We start from the raw sequence: 17,878 nt of genomic DNA, 5'->3' as shown, positions 1-17,878 counted from the left end.
ATAAATAAAATAAAAAATAAATAAAATAAAATAAAATAAAAAATCAGAAATGGATAAAGAGAACAATACATAATGACCAAATTGGGTCTATCCCAGGAATGCAAGGGTGTTTTCACACTACAAAATCATCCAGTATAATTTTTTCCACCATCATATTTGATGAAAAAAAATATGATTATCTCACTGAAGAAAAAGCATGTGATTAAAACATCCATTCATGAGTCAAAATTAAGAACTGTCAAACTAGGAATAGAAAGGCACTTCCTCAACCTGATTTTAAAAATCTACAATAAATATGACTCCTAATGATAATATATTAAAATTCCTTTTAAAAAACACAAAAAGCTACCCAGTATCACCCTCTATTTAACCCTGTACTGGAGGTCTGGGGTTGGAACAATGAGACAAGGAAAAGAAACGGATATAAAGAGAGAAAAGAATGAGAACTGTAATTATAGTCAGATGATATCACTGTATAGTAAACTAAAACTCATCTACAAACAAATCATTTGGAAATAATAAACAAGATTAGCAAGGTGACAAGCAACAAGAGCAATGTATAAAAATCAATTACATACAAAGAGACAAATACTGTATGATTCCACTTATATGAAGTATCTAGTCAAATTCATACAGACAGAAAACTACAATGGTAGTTACCAGGGGATTGGGAAGGAATGGGGAAGGAGAGCTGTTTAATGGGTACAGAGTTGCATCTATGCAAATGAAAACTTTGGAGATCTGCTTCAGAATAATTTGACTATACTTAACACTACTGAACTGTACACTTAAGAATAACATAGCAAATTTTACGTTATGTGTTTTTTACAATAAAAAAATTACATTTCTATAAACCAGCAAGCTTTAAAATGCAATTTTAAATAGAATAGCATAAACATCGAACACCATAAAGTACCTAGAAATACATCTAACAAAAGATGCGTGAGACCTGTATGGCAAAATGTTTTTAAACTTGATTGAAAGATATGAAAGACTTGGCTGGGTGCGGTGGCTCATGCCTGTAATCCCAGCACTCTGGGAGGCCAAGGTGGGCAGATCACTTGAGTCCAGGAGTTCGAGACCAGCCTGGGCAACACAGCAAAACTCTGTCTCTACAAAAATTGTAAAAAATTAGCTGAGTGGTAGCACATGCCTGTGGTCCCAGCTACTCAAGAGGCTGAGGTGAGAAGATCGCTTAAGCCCAGCAGGTGGAGGTTGCAGTGCACTGAGATCATGCCACTGCACTCCAGCCCGGGCAACAGAGCGAGACCATGTCTCAAAAATGGAAAGAATATTCAATACCTAGACAAATGGAGTTATATGCATATTCTGGGTTAGAATAATCATTATGGCAAAGACGTCAATTCTCTCCTAAATAATCCATAAATTCAATGCAATTCAAATACAAAACCAACAGGGTTTTCATAGACCTTGACAAAATCATCCTAAAATTTATATGAAAGAGCCAAAACACCCTGCAGGGAAAGAAAAAAAAAATCAGGTAGGAAGATTTGTCTTACCAGACAGCAAGCCTTAGCAATAAGTTAATCAGTGGAACTGGCACAGGATAGACAAACTGGAGAGCCCAAAACAGACCCATGCAGTTGAAAAACATTATGGCTCAGGTGGCAATGGCTGTTTCAGCTAAAATAAATTTATGACCTAAAATTGTGACCCCCAGGTTGAAAATAGTGACTTTGAGAAACTCTTCTTTGTTTTTTTTGAGACAGGGTCTCACTCTTCCCCAGGCTGGAGTGCCGTGGCACAATCACGAATCACTGCAGCCTCAAATCCCTGGGCTCAAGTGATCCTCCTGCCTCAGCCTCTCGAGTAGCTGCTACTACAAGTGCACGCCACCACACCCGGCTACATTTTTTAAATTTATTTTTTGTAAAGAGGGGGGTCTCACCATCTTGCCCAGTCTGGTCTCAAACTACTGGGCTCAAGGGATCATCCTGCCTCAGCCTCTCAAAGTGCTAGGATTACAGGTGTGAGCCACTGCATCTGGTGAGAAACTCTTGTACATGATGTGAACTGCTTTGTATTTATCAAATTACATGCCAAAGATAATAATCAATTACAGATAAGAACTCTCATTTTTAAATCTTAAGACTTTTAGCAATGTTCTCCTGCTTATGACTCCTAAAACCTGACAAACTGAACTCATCCGATGATCACATGATAGCTGAAAAGCATTGGACCAGATCAGGACACAAGTGTTCTAATCCCCACTTGTTCTGTTTCCTTGTTTGTACCATGAAAGAGCTGGGCTAAAGCTCTGGTTCTTAAATGGGCTACCATGACACACTGATGTTTCAAAATCATGTATCAAGTGTGTCACACAAAGAAACCGCAGTTTGGGATATTTGAGAAATGAAGTTTGAGAAGGATATACTTTCTTCATTAAAGACCATTCAAGGCTCTCCGCGCCACATCACCACTCTGAACTCACTAGAGGTGCTTGTGGAGCACAAACAGGAGTGGGAGAGCACTTGCCAGTCAGTGTCACGAATATCTATGTATGCAAGCACCGCTCACATGAATACCATGTGTACATCAGCAGAGGAAAAAGGTGTAAAAGTCGCTAAAGTCAAGAAGCTGCCTTTAAGGTGTGGCTTTTGGTGTAAACTTTTTTTTTTTTTTTTTTTTTTTTTTTTGAGACGGAGTCTTGCTCTGTCGCCCAGGCTGGAGTGCAGTGGCCGGATCTCAGCTCACTGCAAGCTCCGCCTCCTGGGTTTATGCCATTCTCCTGCCTCAGCCTCCCGAGTAGCTGGGAGTACAGGCGCCCACCACCTTGCCCAGCTAGTTTTTTGTATTTTTTAGTAGAGACGGGGTTTCACGATGTTAGCCAGGATGGTCTCGATCTCCTGACCTCGTGATCCACCCGTCTCGGCCTCCCAAAGTGCTGGGATTACAGGCTTGCACCGCGCCCGGCCTAAACTTCTGATTTTTAGGGTAAAATGATGAAGATACTATATAAGGATAAATACTCTGAAAGTACATATATTAAATACATACTGAAATGCATTTAAAAGAGCTATTTCTACATAGTTCAACCTATACTGATAAATGATAAATATGCTGGTCTATTCTGGTCTTAGAACATCATTAATGACTTTTTTTTTTTTTGAGATGGAGTCTTGCACTGTCACCCAGGCTGGAGTGCAGTGGTGTGATCTCAGTTCACTGCAACCTCTGCCTCCCGGGTTCAAGTGATTCTCCTGCCTCAGCCTCCTGAGTAGCTGGGATTAATAACATAGACGCTTTAAAGGAAACTTAACCAATCACAAAATGATACGTTAACTGATTGAACTCCCTAGCAATGTGAAGAAAGTGTTACACCTACCTGTACTAGAAAGGGGGAGAAATAAGAGAGGTCTGATGGAAAGAAAACAACTGGTGCGATCAAGGGAAAGGCAGGAAAGGGAGAATGGAGCAGCAACTATCATGTGCCAAACCGTGCCAGGAGCTTTACCCACATTGTGCCACACCCCACAACAGCCCTGTGAGGAAAGCACTATTACAACCTTCATTTTACTAACTGGGACACCCAAGGCTCTGCGAGCTGAAATAACTTGTACAAGGCCTTTCTACCACTCAATGGAAGGCTGGGGATCACACAGGGTTGCAAAGCCACAGTCTCTGTACTGCTGCACTGACAAATCTGCTGAAGCGACCATGAAGTGCCACTTTTAGTTTCAGCACACAAACACAAATAATGGAAAATATTTGCTTTTGTTACACAGATACCATAGCAAACTGCCAGCTTCCATAAAATATAATCGTGGCCACGTGTGGTAGCTTACGCCTGTGATCCAAGAACTTTGGGACATTGAGGCAGGAGGATGACTTGAGCTCAGGAATTCAACATCTACCTGAGCAACATAGTATAAGAACCTATCTCTACAAAAAAAAATTTTAATTAGCCAGGCGTGGGGGCTCATGCCTGTAGTCCGAGCTACTTTGAAGAATGAGCTGGGAGGATCACTTGAGCCTGGGTGGTCCCAGCTGCAGTGAGCCATGATCACGCCACTACTCCAGCCTGGGCAAGAGTGAGACGCTCTCTCAGAAACACTCAGGGATGAGAACCAGAACTCTCAAATATGGCGAGGCCAAGTTTCTCCCAGACTTATTTGGAAGCGATTCATCATGATGCTCTACCATAAGAGCAGCTACGGCAGGAAGCAGCAGCTGTGGGACCAGGTGAGGTGGGTGGGAGGCTTGGAGAAATTAGAAAAGTCCATTTCTAGACCCCAGGACAAACAGCATAAGGCCAGAGGGCCTTCATCACTTGCCAGGTCCCATACTGTGTGGTCACATTCTAAACTCCATCCCACCCTTGGTGATTTGTGGCAGGACAGGCAACTGCAGGGTACTAGTGGCCAGGAGACCTCTGCTCTCCCCTTTCTTGCTCCTTAGCAAGCTGTGTGCCCTCATCAAGGACTTAACCTCTCTGGTCCCAAACCTCTCTTTCCCCCATCTCACAGAATAGGCTCATCGAAAGGCCCAGGACTAGCAGTCTGAAGAAATGATATCAACAAGGGCAGGGACACAGTCAATCTGGTACCCAGTGTCACACTGTACTTGCTGAATAAGACTAAGTTAGCTTCAGTACACTTATTTATAAAAAGTAGAAATGGTTAACTACCTGCCAACCCCAACTGGTTCCTCTGTCAATCAAATGTAATGGGTGGGACAAGCTATACCTATGGATGACATCACTATCTCATAATGTAACAAAAATATCAGTGCCAGAGGGAGTATTATAAGGAAACTGACACGCAGCAACGTTTAGTGAGTAAACTAGATTAGCAACTTCACATTCACTGAGTGATTTCACATCCAGTGTGGCATCTAGTCCACATTTTCAGTGTAAATCCCACTATGAATGACTTAAAGCAAATCATTTCATCATTTGTTCTGAACCTCTGTTTCTTCATCTGTAAAGAGAATGTGGGCCGGGCGTACTGGCTCAGGCCTGTAATCCCAGCGCTATGGGAGGCCAAGGTGGGTGATCACCTGAGGTCAGGAATTCAGGAGAAGCCCGGCCAACATGGTGAAACCCCACCTCTACTAAAAATACAGAAATTAGCCGGGCGCAATGGGGTATGCCTGGATCCCAGCTACTGGGAAGGCTGAGGCAGGAGAATCGCTTCAACCAGGGAGGCAGAGTTTGCAGTGAAACGAGATGGTGCCACTGCACTCCAGCCTGGGTGACAGGGCGAGAGTCTGTCTCAAAAAAAAAAAAAAAGAGACTCAAAAAAAAAAAAAAGAGAATGTGCTCCATCTCTTCTGTTTGCCCCCTCCAAACACACCCTACCCTCTCCTCCCTGTCCTGTGTCCCCAAGTATAGATCCCATATACAGGTTTTCTGGCTCTCCAGCTTCCAGATGGGTCTGCCCAGCAGAAGGCACCAGCAGAAGTTTGGTGGAAGGAAGAAAGGGAGGTCAAGGTATTTCTTCCCCTACCCTAATCCTTGACAGGAAACTGGGGCTGCATCCCTTGAACAAAGTTAACAGCAGTTCTCAGGTGCCCTCTCCACACAACTCAGATCACTCCCTTCACCCCTTCAGGCCCAAAGACGGACACCAGGTTCTGGAGTTACTAGCCATGGGATACTAAACCTTCACTCCTAATTTCCCTACGCACACCTTTACTTTCTCTCAGATCATCCTAATCTAAACGTGCCACCTATTTCCTGCTGAGATCCTGGATTATACAGTAGATATCACCACCTCGTAAGGTCACAAATGAGAGACCATGTTATGACTAGATGCTAGGCACTGGGCTATAGTTACTGTTACAACAATTATATTATGCAGACATTGTTGCTCCCAATCTGCAGATGAGGAAGCCGAGAGGATCAGAGAAATTAAGAAATTCTCGCAAGCACATACAAGGGTGGAACAGCTAGAACTGAGGCCTTAACCTCCAGCACAGCAAACCTTTCCATTTCTAATATCACCATCGTAGTCAATATTTTTCCTACCACAAGTTTCATCACCGCCGTCATTCCTACATAACAAAATAACACTCTCTTGTGAATGAGTGTATTTCTACTGTTGGACGTGTGGCTAAGAGGGCGAGTTCTGGAATGGGATCAAAGTACGAGGCCTGACTTGCAGGAAGTATTATCTTGAACAACAGACTTTCCTCCACGAGCCTCAGTTTCCTCCAGTAAAATGGGGATAGATAACAGAGCTTCCATCACAGGGTGGTGGCGAGGATTCAATGGGATAACATTTGCAAAGCACCGGGCACGCAGTAAGCACTCAAATGACAGGAGCTACGGTCATGAAAAAGGGGTTTGCAGCCTTGGCGGCTTTATGGCCGCCGAGGACTAGGGAGGCGGGCCAGGACACGGGGACCTGAGGACCTGAAAGACTGGAAGGTGCCCGCTGCCCACCCCCGGGCCCACCTGCTCCTCCAGTCTCTCAATCTCCAGCTGGTTCTTCTCCTCCTCTTCGTCATATTCCCACTCGTACTCCCCGGGGGAGCTCTCCGCGGAGGAAGCCATGGCGTACTCATCCCCATCGCTCTCGCTCACGCCTTCCTCCTGCTGATCCCACCCTGGCCCCATGGTCTTGTATGTCGCAGCGGCCACAGCCCGCGATAACACCTTCCTTCTTGTCCTGGCCGCCTTAACCTCATCCTCCTCTCCGTCAGCCTTGGGCCCAGCCGTGGACTCAGCCTCGGGTTCTGAAGCCGAGGTTGCGGCCGCAGTCGCCATCTTGCGCTTCTAATGACTCTCGGGTCTTCCCGCGGCCGCCGAAGACCCGCTGAGGAAGAAGCTGCCCGCGGCGCGCGCCTTATCAAAAGCCCGTTTTCTTGACACTGAAAGGGAAGCTGGGAACCTTAGATAACGGGAAAATCTCCAAATACACTAAATTCATTTTATTTTATACCCCTGTAAAAACTCCCACCAGAGAAAAAACTCATTATCACGGCATACGTTCCGTCACAACTTCGGACAGAAGTTGGGTCTTTGGGCAGGAAGTGGAAGCCATAGAGGAAGTCATGAAGCGAGAGTGGTGTCTGTAGTAAAGAATTTGGCGCCATCTTGAGAAGGTCACAATGATTCTTAGAAAAAATTCCTTAATCGCCTAGTGTGACCTGGCGCTTGGGTTTAGTCTCCCCAGCAACTGCACCTCAAATGCAAAGAAAACTGCAAGTCCTCGGGGAAGGATCGATTTCACCATTCAAGAGAAAAATCCATTTCCCAAAGAGATTCCTCACCTTTATGTAAACGTCTGGTACCTAGGAGACGTTAAATACACTTGAGTTTTCCGGTTTTATAAGCTCACATACTGCAAACCAACAGTAAATACGCATTTCTTTAGAAATTCTTAACTGCCAGGCACCGACATATAAATTGAGTTTGCTGTTGTTTTAGAGAGAAAAATAGATATATACTCATTTTTTTTCAATCAGGACATGGTGTTCGTTTCCTTCTTAAGCTTCCCATTTGTTGAGGTAGGCAAGTACTGGAGTGTGTCTCTCTCTACCTTGCTCCCTCATTAGCAAGCTTAATGGTCAGGAATTACGTCGGTTTTGCTTTCCGTTGGATCCCCGGGTCTAGTAAAGTGCCTTGACACATAGTAGGTACTCGACACAGATGCTGGCTTCATGATGACGGAATTGTACTCGAATTAATACAAAAGGGAAGATTCAGACTTAGCGAGCGGGTATCATTCGTCTAAGGACATACAGCCAGGAAGGAACCGAACCAGGATTCTAACCCAGGACTACCCAAGTTCGAATTCTAATTGAACCTAAGCCCTAAGCGACCTTGGACGGAGTGACCAAACTGCCCTGAATCTCAGCTTCCTTAGCTGCAAAATAAGGTTAGGAAAAGCGGACTCGGTGGTCCTCCGCGCCGCATTCCCACACTGCAGAAGGCTGAGGTCCTCTCTCAACCAGAATCCAGCACCCAGGCCGAGCCCTCCAGCGACTTCAGACCTTCCCGCTCCCGCCCCCGCCCGCCCGCCCGCCCCCGAGAGGCGTGTTCAAGGCGGAGCCAGAGGGCGGGCGCTTGCACGGAACGGTAAGGCGCAGGCGCAAAGCCTCGGTGACGCCAGAGAGGCGCGCTCCCAGCTCAGAGCCGACTCGCAGACGCGCCCCGCCCCTCGGTATCGCTCTGGACTGGCGCAGGCGCAAGCCGGCAAGATGGCGGCAGCTGGAGCTGGCCGTCTGAGGCGGGCAGCGTCGGCTCTGCTGCTCCGGAGCCCCCGCCTCCCCGCCCGGGAGCTGTCGGCCCCGGCCCGACTCTATCACAAGAAGGTAGGGACAAACGAGGGGACACGCGGAATGCCGACTCGGCGGAGGCCTAGGCTGGAGCGGCGGCCGCGGGGTTCTACGTAGCCAGGACTAGCGGTCTCCTCCCACGTCTTTGCCCTGACTCACTTTCCCTTGCTGCGCAGTGAGGTTCACTGCAACTGATAAACAACAGTTACCGCTCATTGGGCTGCGACTTCCAGGGGACCCCGCCGCTGGCCGCGACTTCGTGCGTCCCAACTTTAAATTCGCCAACAGCCCAGGAGGCAGGGTCTGTTGGGACTTGTCTTTTAGAGTCCAGGGACAGACACACCCCCGGAGCGGGCTCCGGCTTCAGCCACGCTGCTGCCCTGGCCAGATGACCTTGCGCTAGTCACTGCGCCTCTCTAAACTTGTTTCCCCAGGTGTAAATGAGGGACTCTCAGCTGTCTCTTACAAAGGATACTGTGCGTGGAGTCTTGTCATGGTTCCTGGCACATAGGCCCCAGCACGAGGAGACCGTTTCTGTTACTGCTTTAAGAGTGCATAGGGGAGTCAGGCTTGTAACCAACATGCGTAGTGTTTTTGTTTTGTTTTGGGGTTTTTTTTTGGCGGGGAAGGAGGGATAGATGCATAGTTTGCAGCCCCTTGCTGTCTGCTGACGCAAAGTCCCCCAGACGTGAGACTCCCACTCTAGAAACAACTAAAGAATGCCATAAATCAACGTGGCACAAAAAGTCCCTCCGTTAGATACTATCCTATAGGTGCCTTTACTTGGAGTCAAAATCCTCAGTGAGATGGGGAGGAAAAGGGGACTGGAAGATCGGGGTGCTTACTACTAACCAGTAACCACATTAAGGCCTTCTGTGTGCCAGTTTGAATGGATGTTGATTCTGATCTGGCCTCTGCCCTTTCTCCAAGGGCTTCTTCAGTCCTCCCCTCCCGGGGGTGTGTTTTGTTGAGGGTACACCCCAGGAAACTTAGACTAGCAGCCTTTCAGCAGCCAGGGTGCGCTGCCGCACCAGGGTGATGACAGGCTCTGAACTACGGTGGTGACACTGTTTTTATTTGAAAAGACACATAAACGTACACATTCCATAGCATTGTTCTCTGTGTAACAGTCACCTTAAGGCTTCTAAGAAAGTTTTCCCTCCCTGGGCCATGGTTATTTTAGAATTTTAAATAGTAATCATCCTTTGAGGATCGTTTTCATTTGAAAATAACAAAACTGCTGTTTGAGCCCAAGTCTGGTGATGTAGGTGGGTAAAAGTCAAGTATTTTTGTAAAAACCCTATGGAATTAAGACATGATTTCACTGATTTATTTTTTCTTCTAGGTATCGCTAATCTGTGAAGTAGTTGTAGAGGAGACACAAAAGGAATTGGGGGTCACAAATGGTTCTCACTGACATGAGTGTAGACCTTTCTACTCAGGTGAAATTTGGTGATTGCCTGCCAGGTTCAAGATGCTGACTTCCGGGAGCTTGCCATCATACCAGAGACCAGTACCAATAGAGAGTGAACACGATTTATCTTAACCCTCTCATTTTAGGTTGTTGATCATTATGAAAATCCTAGAAACGTGGGGTCCCTTGACAAGACATCTAAAAATGTTGGAACTGGCCTGGTGGGGGCTCCAGCATGTGGTGACGTAATGAAATTACAGGTATGGCTAGTCTTTAATAGTGATAACAACAATCCCTTTAAGTTTACAAAGCACTTGCACATACAGCATTTCACTCGGTCTCCATCTTTATTCCTGTGAGATGGGATGAGTCCATGTTAGACATGATTGGAACAGGGCCTCAGTCATAGCTCTTCTGCTAGGCTAGTGTACTATGCCGACTTTTTCCGAAATAGAAAAGTAATCTCATTTGTGTACTCACTGTATAAGTTTAAATTCCAACTTCAGCCAACGAAAGAGTTTTGTGAATTTTACTGATCAAAGGAAAATCCCAGTGAGCTAGCAGTCCCCAATGAGATAAGAAACACAGTAAATTAAACCTGTCCCCAGATTGGGGGCAACATGAAGATAGTGTCTAGTGCTTTGGGTAAACTGTTGTTGTAGCGCCAATCTGCTGCTTCATGGTGAGTGGGCAGCTTGCCAGATCTTCATACCTATCTTGGAATACAGAAACGAAACAGGAGGAAACCACTAAGTATAATCTGCTGCCCAAGAAAAAAGTATTAACCAGAGACCTTTATTGTGGACTCTGTCTGTATTTAAAGAGGCAGATTGCCCCAGCAGCTGTGAGCAGACTGCCTCTAATAGAAGTTCATAGCCAAAATGCAAGCCAGAGTCGCAAAACAAAATAATACTGGGGTGGAGGGACATATTTTTCAGCTGATCTTTGTCAGTTGGGCCTGGATAGTTGTCCCTGCATTTCACTTTTCATCACAGCTCTCTGAAACAAGGCAAAATCAGTAATTAATGCCATCACTTAGTATGGAAAGCAAGCCCAAAGCCTTTGGGGAAGGCCCCAGTGAATCTTCGTGAGTGCCAAGTTCCAGAGGGTGGTCCCAGGACTCACCACTTAACTCTTGTCTCTTTTCTAGATTCAAGTGGATGAAAAGGGGAAAATTGTGGATGCTAGGTTTAAAACATTTGGCTGTGGTTCTGCAATTGCCTCCAGCTCATTAGCCACTGAATGGGTGAAAGGAAAGACGGTAAGGTTGCTCACAAATCTGACAGAATGAAATTGCATTCACCCCAAGCCTGTCTCTTGATGGGTCTAATGGGTCAAAAACAACCATGACTGTTTTTTAATATTCTAAATTTTTAAAGTTTCTGCTATACAGATGTTGGTTATATTATTTCTTCAAATTGGGAATTATGGATCGTTCTAGATGTTGTTTGGGTTTTTTTCTGGTTGATCATTTTGTTTGTTTGTTCGTTTGGGTGTTAATTACATACAAAAAAGATCCTCACCTGTCCCTCTAACAAAATAGAATTTAAAAGAAATCTTTGGCTTTCTCTAAGGTTGCCAATACTCTTATAATTTGTCAAGTCAGAGAGTTGTTATATGGTAGTTATTTTCTTGCTTATTTCCTCTCATGTTTCAGGAAGGGTTCTAGGTGGCTTACAAGGATTGGTGAAATAAACTAGCCTGTGTTAAAAGAGGGATTAAAGAATCAAAAACACAGCAAGGGTAGGGGCAAAGTGAACAACGAAATCAGAACAGTGATCTAGGTGGCTGATCGCAAGCCCTCTAAAGGCAGAGATAATAAAGAGCTAGAACTTCTCTTTCATCCCTTTCTCTCCGAAGTGTCTTTCCCTGGTAGCTGCAGAGGTCAAAGGTCTCAAAAGCAGTGAAGAGCTGGACTTTCTAAAATCCAGTTGCTGTCAGAACCTCTCAGAAAGCCAACCAGCAAGGCACGCATCTTTGCTGCCCCAGGGGACCAGGTGCAGGGAGCTGAGTCATGGAGGAGCATGCTTGGGAGCTGGCCAGCTCCACGGCAGAGCGGTTTGCCAGGCCACGTGCCACCTGCTTCCTGTGGCTCACGGCCTTCTGGCTGGCAAGCTCCTGTGGGCCAGGAAGCTCAGACCTAACCTGCTCTGGCAGGAGGTAGCTCTGAAGTGATTTGTCAGGAACTGTCCTCAGGTGAAGGGAGAAATGAGACAAGGCACTTATGCTCCCAGAACCTGGCCCTTAGGGGACTGTGAATTGTGATCAGAAAATGGGAGAGAGAACATTTCTTTAACCTTGAGATCGCCCATCTGAGTTTCAGGAGCAGAACCTGAATCAGCCAAGAAGGGTTAGCAGAATTGGGAAATTGAACGATAGTCAGACATAGCCAAGGAGCCCAGCTGTTGGGAAATCTGGTTTTCTGTAAGGCAGTGGGGCACTGTTCCACATGGGCAAGGATCTGCTTGCCTCACATTATCCCCCGGAGCTGTCAACCAGACCCCAGGCATCCTCCTCAGTTGATCTGGAGGAGATGCTCCTATAGGCAAAGGGTGACACCAAAGAGAGCATTCAGCCTGACCCGGCTGTGCCACTGCCACTCTGCCACTTACCTGATGTCCCAACCTCTCTGATGCCATTTGGCACTTCTAGTCAAAAGGATTTATTCTGACATTTCGTATGAGGACATCAGAGAAGCTGATATTCACAAAACCAGTATCGGAAATCACTACCTTTTAAGGAAAAGATTCCTGACACAGGCCACAAGCAGATCCCTAAGAGACTTCTCACAGGTTCCACTCCTGGCTTAGAGAAGTGTCTGGGCGGTCTTTGCTTACCCAAACCAGGTAGTGCAGCTGTGTATACTTCATGCTTGAGAATCCCAGCTGCAGCTTTGATAAAGTGGAGTCCTGAGAAGACCCTCAGCCCTTTGAGTTATTAAATAGAAATCATCCCCACCAACCCTGAGGGCCTTTTTGGCCTCACTTTTTTATTGTCTGGCCCTCACAAGATAAAGCGTTGCTAAAACTGCCCATCTTTCCATTATGCCTCTCAGGTGGAGGAAGCCTTGACTATCAAAAACACAGATATCGCCAAGGAGCTCTGCCTTCCTCCCGTGAAACTGCACTGCTCCAGTAAGTCTCTGCTCTCCATACCAGTCAGCTGGGACATTTGGCAGTAATTTCAACTTGCATTTGCAACAGTCCTTTTAGGTCATGGAGCCCATGTTTATAACCCTCAGAATTAGAGCTCATGAGTCTGTCCTTACAACCTGCAGAGGGTTAGAGCCCCCATGGTCTCACGTTCATCCCTAAGAGAATCATGCCAGAAGGAGATATGCACCAGCCATCATACTGAGCACTTGATGGGCGTCATTTCTAAACCTCACAGATACTCTTGAGTGCACAGTAGACGTCATTACTTTCCGCTTATGGATGAAGGAGCTGAGGCTTGGGTTAAGACACCAACGTCACATGGCTAACAAGTGGGAGAGCCAGAATTTAAGCTCCAATCTTTGATTTCAGAATCTGCTGTTTCTAGCAGAGGAGAAAACTCAGCTTTCTCCATAATCCTGTTTCCTGTGTATTTCTTCACTTCCTGTCTGGATGCTATTACTGTCAGGGTCTGCATCTGTATATATGGAACAACTAAGCCCAGCAGTACAATGTCCCCCTCTCTGCTATCCTAAAAAAAGGCTCAGATGCCTTAAGACTTATACTTGGCTTTCCAGTTTGGTCTCTGTATTAAATCTAATGCTTTTTCCATCATTTCTTAACCTTCTCAGGGAAAGAAGGAATGAGAAACATTAGCCTTAATGCATCGATGGAGGTTTACTAACCAAATTAGTTAAAAATAAGCAGAGAGGCCTCTTGACAGAGTAACACTCACAAGGAGAAGAGCCAGGTGCCGGGGCAGACACACTAACTCATTCTTCAGGAAGCCTGGTCAGACCCAAGTTTTTTCCACTTGATCTGGAATTTTAAGTACCCATAAAGAAAGGTCATCACTTGTAAACATTTTCACATGGTTTCAGAAAATCCCTCGCCCTTTTATTAGGCATTTTTAGGTACTGAAACCTCTAGCTGATGTTCTCTGCTATTTGCTTGCTTTCTGCTGTCATTCCAGCTCTCTCGGTTTTTATTTTCCCCATAGCCTCACTTTGAATATTGACTCCTAAATAAAAGTGGTGAAACTCTCAATCACTAGAGGGTGATGTGGCAAATGCCATCCCATCAACAGATTGACATGATCTTTTTTCCAAAGGTCATGTCAACTTTTTATCATGACATGATTTTGTCCAAAGCCAGACTTTGATGGGAGCAGGCAAGAACTAACATTTGCTGTGGTGTCCCTGCTATGTGTTAGACATCTTCTGTAAGTCCCCACACTATCCTGGCAAGACAAGCATGATTATCCCAGTTCTATAGAGTAGAAAGTAGGTTCGAAGAGGCTAAGGAACTAGGCTGGGATCACGGATATTTAAACCCTATTCTGTCTCCAGGGTTACCCACAGGAGTAACTCAGCTCAGGAAGCAGCTGCTGAGCTGCCTGGCAACTCCTCACCCCAGCTTTCTGGCTTGGTTACCCCGTTAGTCCCCACCAGCACCACTTCCTCCAAGCTCTTAAAATTTCTATTCCCAAAACCACTTCTTTCGAATCTAGAAACTTAGGCTTCTTTCCTTCCATTACCTGTAGTGCTGGCTGAAGATGCAATCAAGGCCGCCCTGGCTGATTACAAATTGAAACAAGAACCCAAAAAAGGAGAAGCAGAGAAGAAATGAGCCCTCCCTCAGCGAAGCCTCCAGCAGGCCACACCAGCTGTTTCCCACCTGCTGTGCAATCACCTTAGATGTTCAGAAGCCGCTCCCTCTCCACTGAAGAGCTATGAGATAACGCACAATACTTGCTGTTCACGTTATGACTCTCATGCAAGCAAAATACACAGTTTCATTGTTCTGAATCCCATGGTTTCTTTCAGTCCACTTTTATCGCCTTAACCTAGTTAATGTATATTTTGAATTGTGTGTATGACCTCAGAACTGAAATTGATAAGTTGCAAGTGTTGATAGCCCATGAAGTGCATAAGTATCTAATTTTACCTGAATTGATTTGGGGGGAAATTACCAGTAGAATGCCTTTGTCTGAATATACAACTAATTGTTATACATAAAACAGATCTGCATATCTATATATATAAAAAATAATAAAACAATGGAAGATAATGGTGTTCTCTAATAAGCCTTGTCTCTTGGGCCCATCATTCACTCCATTCCAAAGTGGTGCCCAAAGCCCCCTGGGGTTCCCAGATGTTGGACCGCAATGACATACACAGCTCTCCAAGCAAACAACAGTAAAGGTCATGGACAAGACTTTTTTCCAAACACAAATACACATAATATTTTTTTGGAACAAGGATGAAAGGAGATGATTATCGCTTTTCATTGTTCTTTGTGAGATAATAGTTGACAGCTCAAAGTGAGTCTTGAAGATTCTTTTTGTAATTTCACTGGTTGCTCAAATCTAAGAAGCATTGGCTTAGCACCCTAAAGATACGTGAAGAGCACCTCGGGAATGAGTTTAAAATGCAGATTTCTAGGCCCAAGTTTCTGACTTCTGTCTGGGCAGGTAATTCCAGAGCCCCTGACTTTTAAGAACCACTTTAAGAACCAAGGTCATAGATGAGCCAAACTTTAGGGAAGAAACTTCTGAATGCTCTGTTCTGCATAGGTGTAGTATGTAAGTGGTTCATTCTGAACTATCTGTACCTGCATAGTACACCTAAGGTTGTTTAAAAAAACATTCATCCAGCCGGGCGCGGTGCCTTACACCTGTAATCCCAGCACTTTGGGAGGCCGAGGTGGATGGATCACGAGGTCAGGAGTTCAAGACCAGCCTGGCCAACATAGTGAAACCCTGTCTCTACTAAGAATACAAAAATTAGCCAGGCGTGGCGGCATGTGCCTGTAATCCCACTACTCCGGAGGCTGAGGCAGGAGAATCACTTGACCTGGGACGCAGAGGTAGCAGTGAGCCAAGATTGCACCAGTGCACTCCAGCCTGGAAGAAAGAGCAAGACTCTCAAAAAAACACCAGACAAACAAACATTCATCCCTGGCTTGGGCATAAGTCTAAGCACGGTTCCTCCTACCCTGATGTCTCCTTATTCTTAGCTACCCATAGTCATGCAAATCTCAATAAAGGATGCCCTATCTTCTAGTGAAAATGGGTTATTGAAATATTGACTCCCATGGTCTCAAATGTTCAACTTCAAAAGTAAGATGTGTTTGTTTTTTCTGGTGGTGGTTTTTTTGTTCAGGCATAGGCTGGCTGCCTCTTAAATATGCCTCCCTGACTTTTTTTGTTTTTTTTGTTTTAATGCTCTGGGTTCTGGTGGAGGGCACAGAACTTCAAAGACTGTTCCCTCTGTAGTCTGTGAAGGCAGCCACAGACCAGGGACTTTATAGGAATCTCAAATTAGAACCGGGGGTAGAACCATGTAAAATTGTCATGTGTGGCATGTTCTGCAATTTAATTCACAGTCCCTCTAGACTGAGCTTGTCTCTCCCTTGTTTATTATATGTGGCACCACCACAATTCCCCACCACTTTTCTTTGTGATTTTTTTTTTAATTTAAATGAGACATTTCTGTCCCAGTTAACGTCCTCAGAGTTGACCATCAGGAGGAGCTTATAAACAACTGAAGCAATATTCCCAGAAGAGCCCGAGTCTCCAAACGTGGTTGTGCTGCTAAAACGAATGGATATTTTTTAAACTCACATTAAAGACACCCTTTCCCAAGACAAATCTAGTTAGAGCCACATGAGGGCATCATGTGCCCTTCAGTGAGCTCAAGTCTAGGGGTTTTGCAGCCTCCAAATAGGTCTTAACATCTCTAAATAAACCCCTCCGTGGAAAACCTCCACAGGTAAGTTACAACAGTCTGTTAAGCATCTGTGCTCTGTGCCAGGCCCTTACATTTGTAATCTTGTTAATTCTTATGACAGCCCCCTGCGGTGGGCGTTGTTTCAGACAAGGATACTGGCTCGAGAGGCCAACTGACCCTCAAGCCAGCTGGCTTGATTTGAGTGACCCAAAGCCCATTCTTCTGCCTTACCCCTCCTGGCAGAACTGCATATCTGAGGTTCAAACTGCATATCTGAGGTTCACCTGTGCCTTGAACATTCGATGAAGTAGCTGAACCAACACAGGTTGAGCCTGATGCATTCACTTGGCCAACTGGCTGCCAAGCACCATGGCCCTCACGCCAACCCTGGCTCCCACCAGGAGCCTAATTAAATCCTGAAGCCAAGTTAAAGCCAATGCTCTGAAGGTGGGGCCTGGGCACTGGCATCACCTGATGGGCTGGGTGAGTTTATGGGTGGATGGATGAATGGATGGATGGGAAAGCAGAGGCTCGGAGAGGTGAAATGACTTGCCTCAAGGCACACAGCTAGGAAGTGGTAGAATCAGCTCTGGCTGAGGTCTTCTGCCCACCTCCCACCCTCTCCTGGGTGCCACACTACAGCTATGACCACATCTCAGATGTAACCTTTCCTCATTGTGATTCCTGGACCAGGGCTACCCGGGACCACATCCAAATGCACAGTTCTAGAACCTTACATTAAGCATTGTCCTGTAAAAACTACTTGGCCCTAGGGTGAGTTTTCTTAAAAAGACAAATAAATGAGGAGTACTTCTCAATACTTCAGGCCCTTTGAACTTGAGGCAAGAGTGCAGACCTTGTGTCTATCCTTACGACAGAAGAGAAGACTTCTAGGTCCCGCCAAGTTTTGGTGGCGTTAGCGGGCTCCTACAGATGAGTTCCAGCCCCAACCAAAGATGGACGTGGAGCACATCCCCTGCCAATGGCTCTTTGTGGCCTGTCTGCTTGCTTTCCCCACCCTCCGAGATAACATCAGCCAGCCCCTCAAAAGGCCACCTCCCCAGAGAAGATCATCTCCACCCAGGGAGGAAGCAGCAGGGCAGAGTGGAGTGAGCTTGGAGTGTTGAATCAAATGCTGGCTACTGTTGTGTAACCCTGAGCAAAAGGCTCCACCTCCTCAAGCCTCAGTCTATTCATCTGCAAAATGGAAACGATAATAGTACCTACCTGATCAGGTAGACCTGATAATACATGGATAATACATGAGATAATACATGGAAAGCACATGGCACATAGAGTTCATTGTTGGGCCAGGTACAGTGGCTCATGCTTGTAAT

General features: G+C 45.7%; 2 protein-coding genes across 2 annotated transcripts in view; one reads left to right on the top strand and one right to left on the bottom strand.

Moving 5' to 3' along the window:
• Positions 1 to 6,966, bottom strand: part of SART3 (spliceosome associated factor 3, U4/U6 recycling protein) — a 39,861-nt gene extending 32,895 nt beyond the window's left edge. Inside the window, exon 1 of the mRNA XM_017879747.1 lies at positions 6,419 to 6,966. Coding sequence (XP_017735236.1) covers positions 6,419 to 6,730 — 312 coding nt within the window. The 5' untranslated portion in view covers positions 6,731 to 6,966. The remainder of the gene's footprint in view (positions 1 to 6,418) is intronic.
• Positions 6,967 to 8,066: 1,100 nt separating this feature from the next.
• On the top strand, positions 8,067 to 14,878 carry ISCU (iron-sulfur cluster assembly enzyme). Its single transcript, XM_017879748.1, has 5 exons — positions 8,067 to 8,280; positions 9,805 to 9,918; positions 10,809 to 10,919; positions 12,714 to 12,792; positions 14,354 to 14,878. The coding sequence occupies exons 1-5, from the start codon at positions 8,167 to 8,169 to the stop codon at positions 14,437 to 14,439; spliced, it is 504 nt and encodes a 167-aa protein (XP_017735237.1). The 5' UTR covers positions 8,067 to 8,166; the 3' UTR covers positions 14,440 to 14,878.
• The last annotated feature ends 3,000 nt before the right edge of the window (positions 14,879 to 17,878 follow it).

This window comes from Rhinopithecus bieti, unplaced genomic scaffold (assembly GCF_001698545.2).
Source record: "Rhinopithecus bieti isolate Rb0 unplaced genomic scaffold, ASM169854v2 scaffold_11933, whole genome shotgun sequence".
Taxonomy (NCBI): domain Eukaryota; kingdom Metazoa; phylum Chordata; class Mammalia; order Primates; family Cercopithecidae; genus Rhinopithecus; species Rhinopithecus bieti.
The sequence above is the reverse complement of the archived record's forward strand: the minus strand, read 5'-3'. Positions and strand labels throughout refer to the sequence as shown.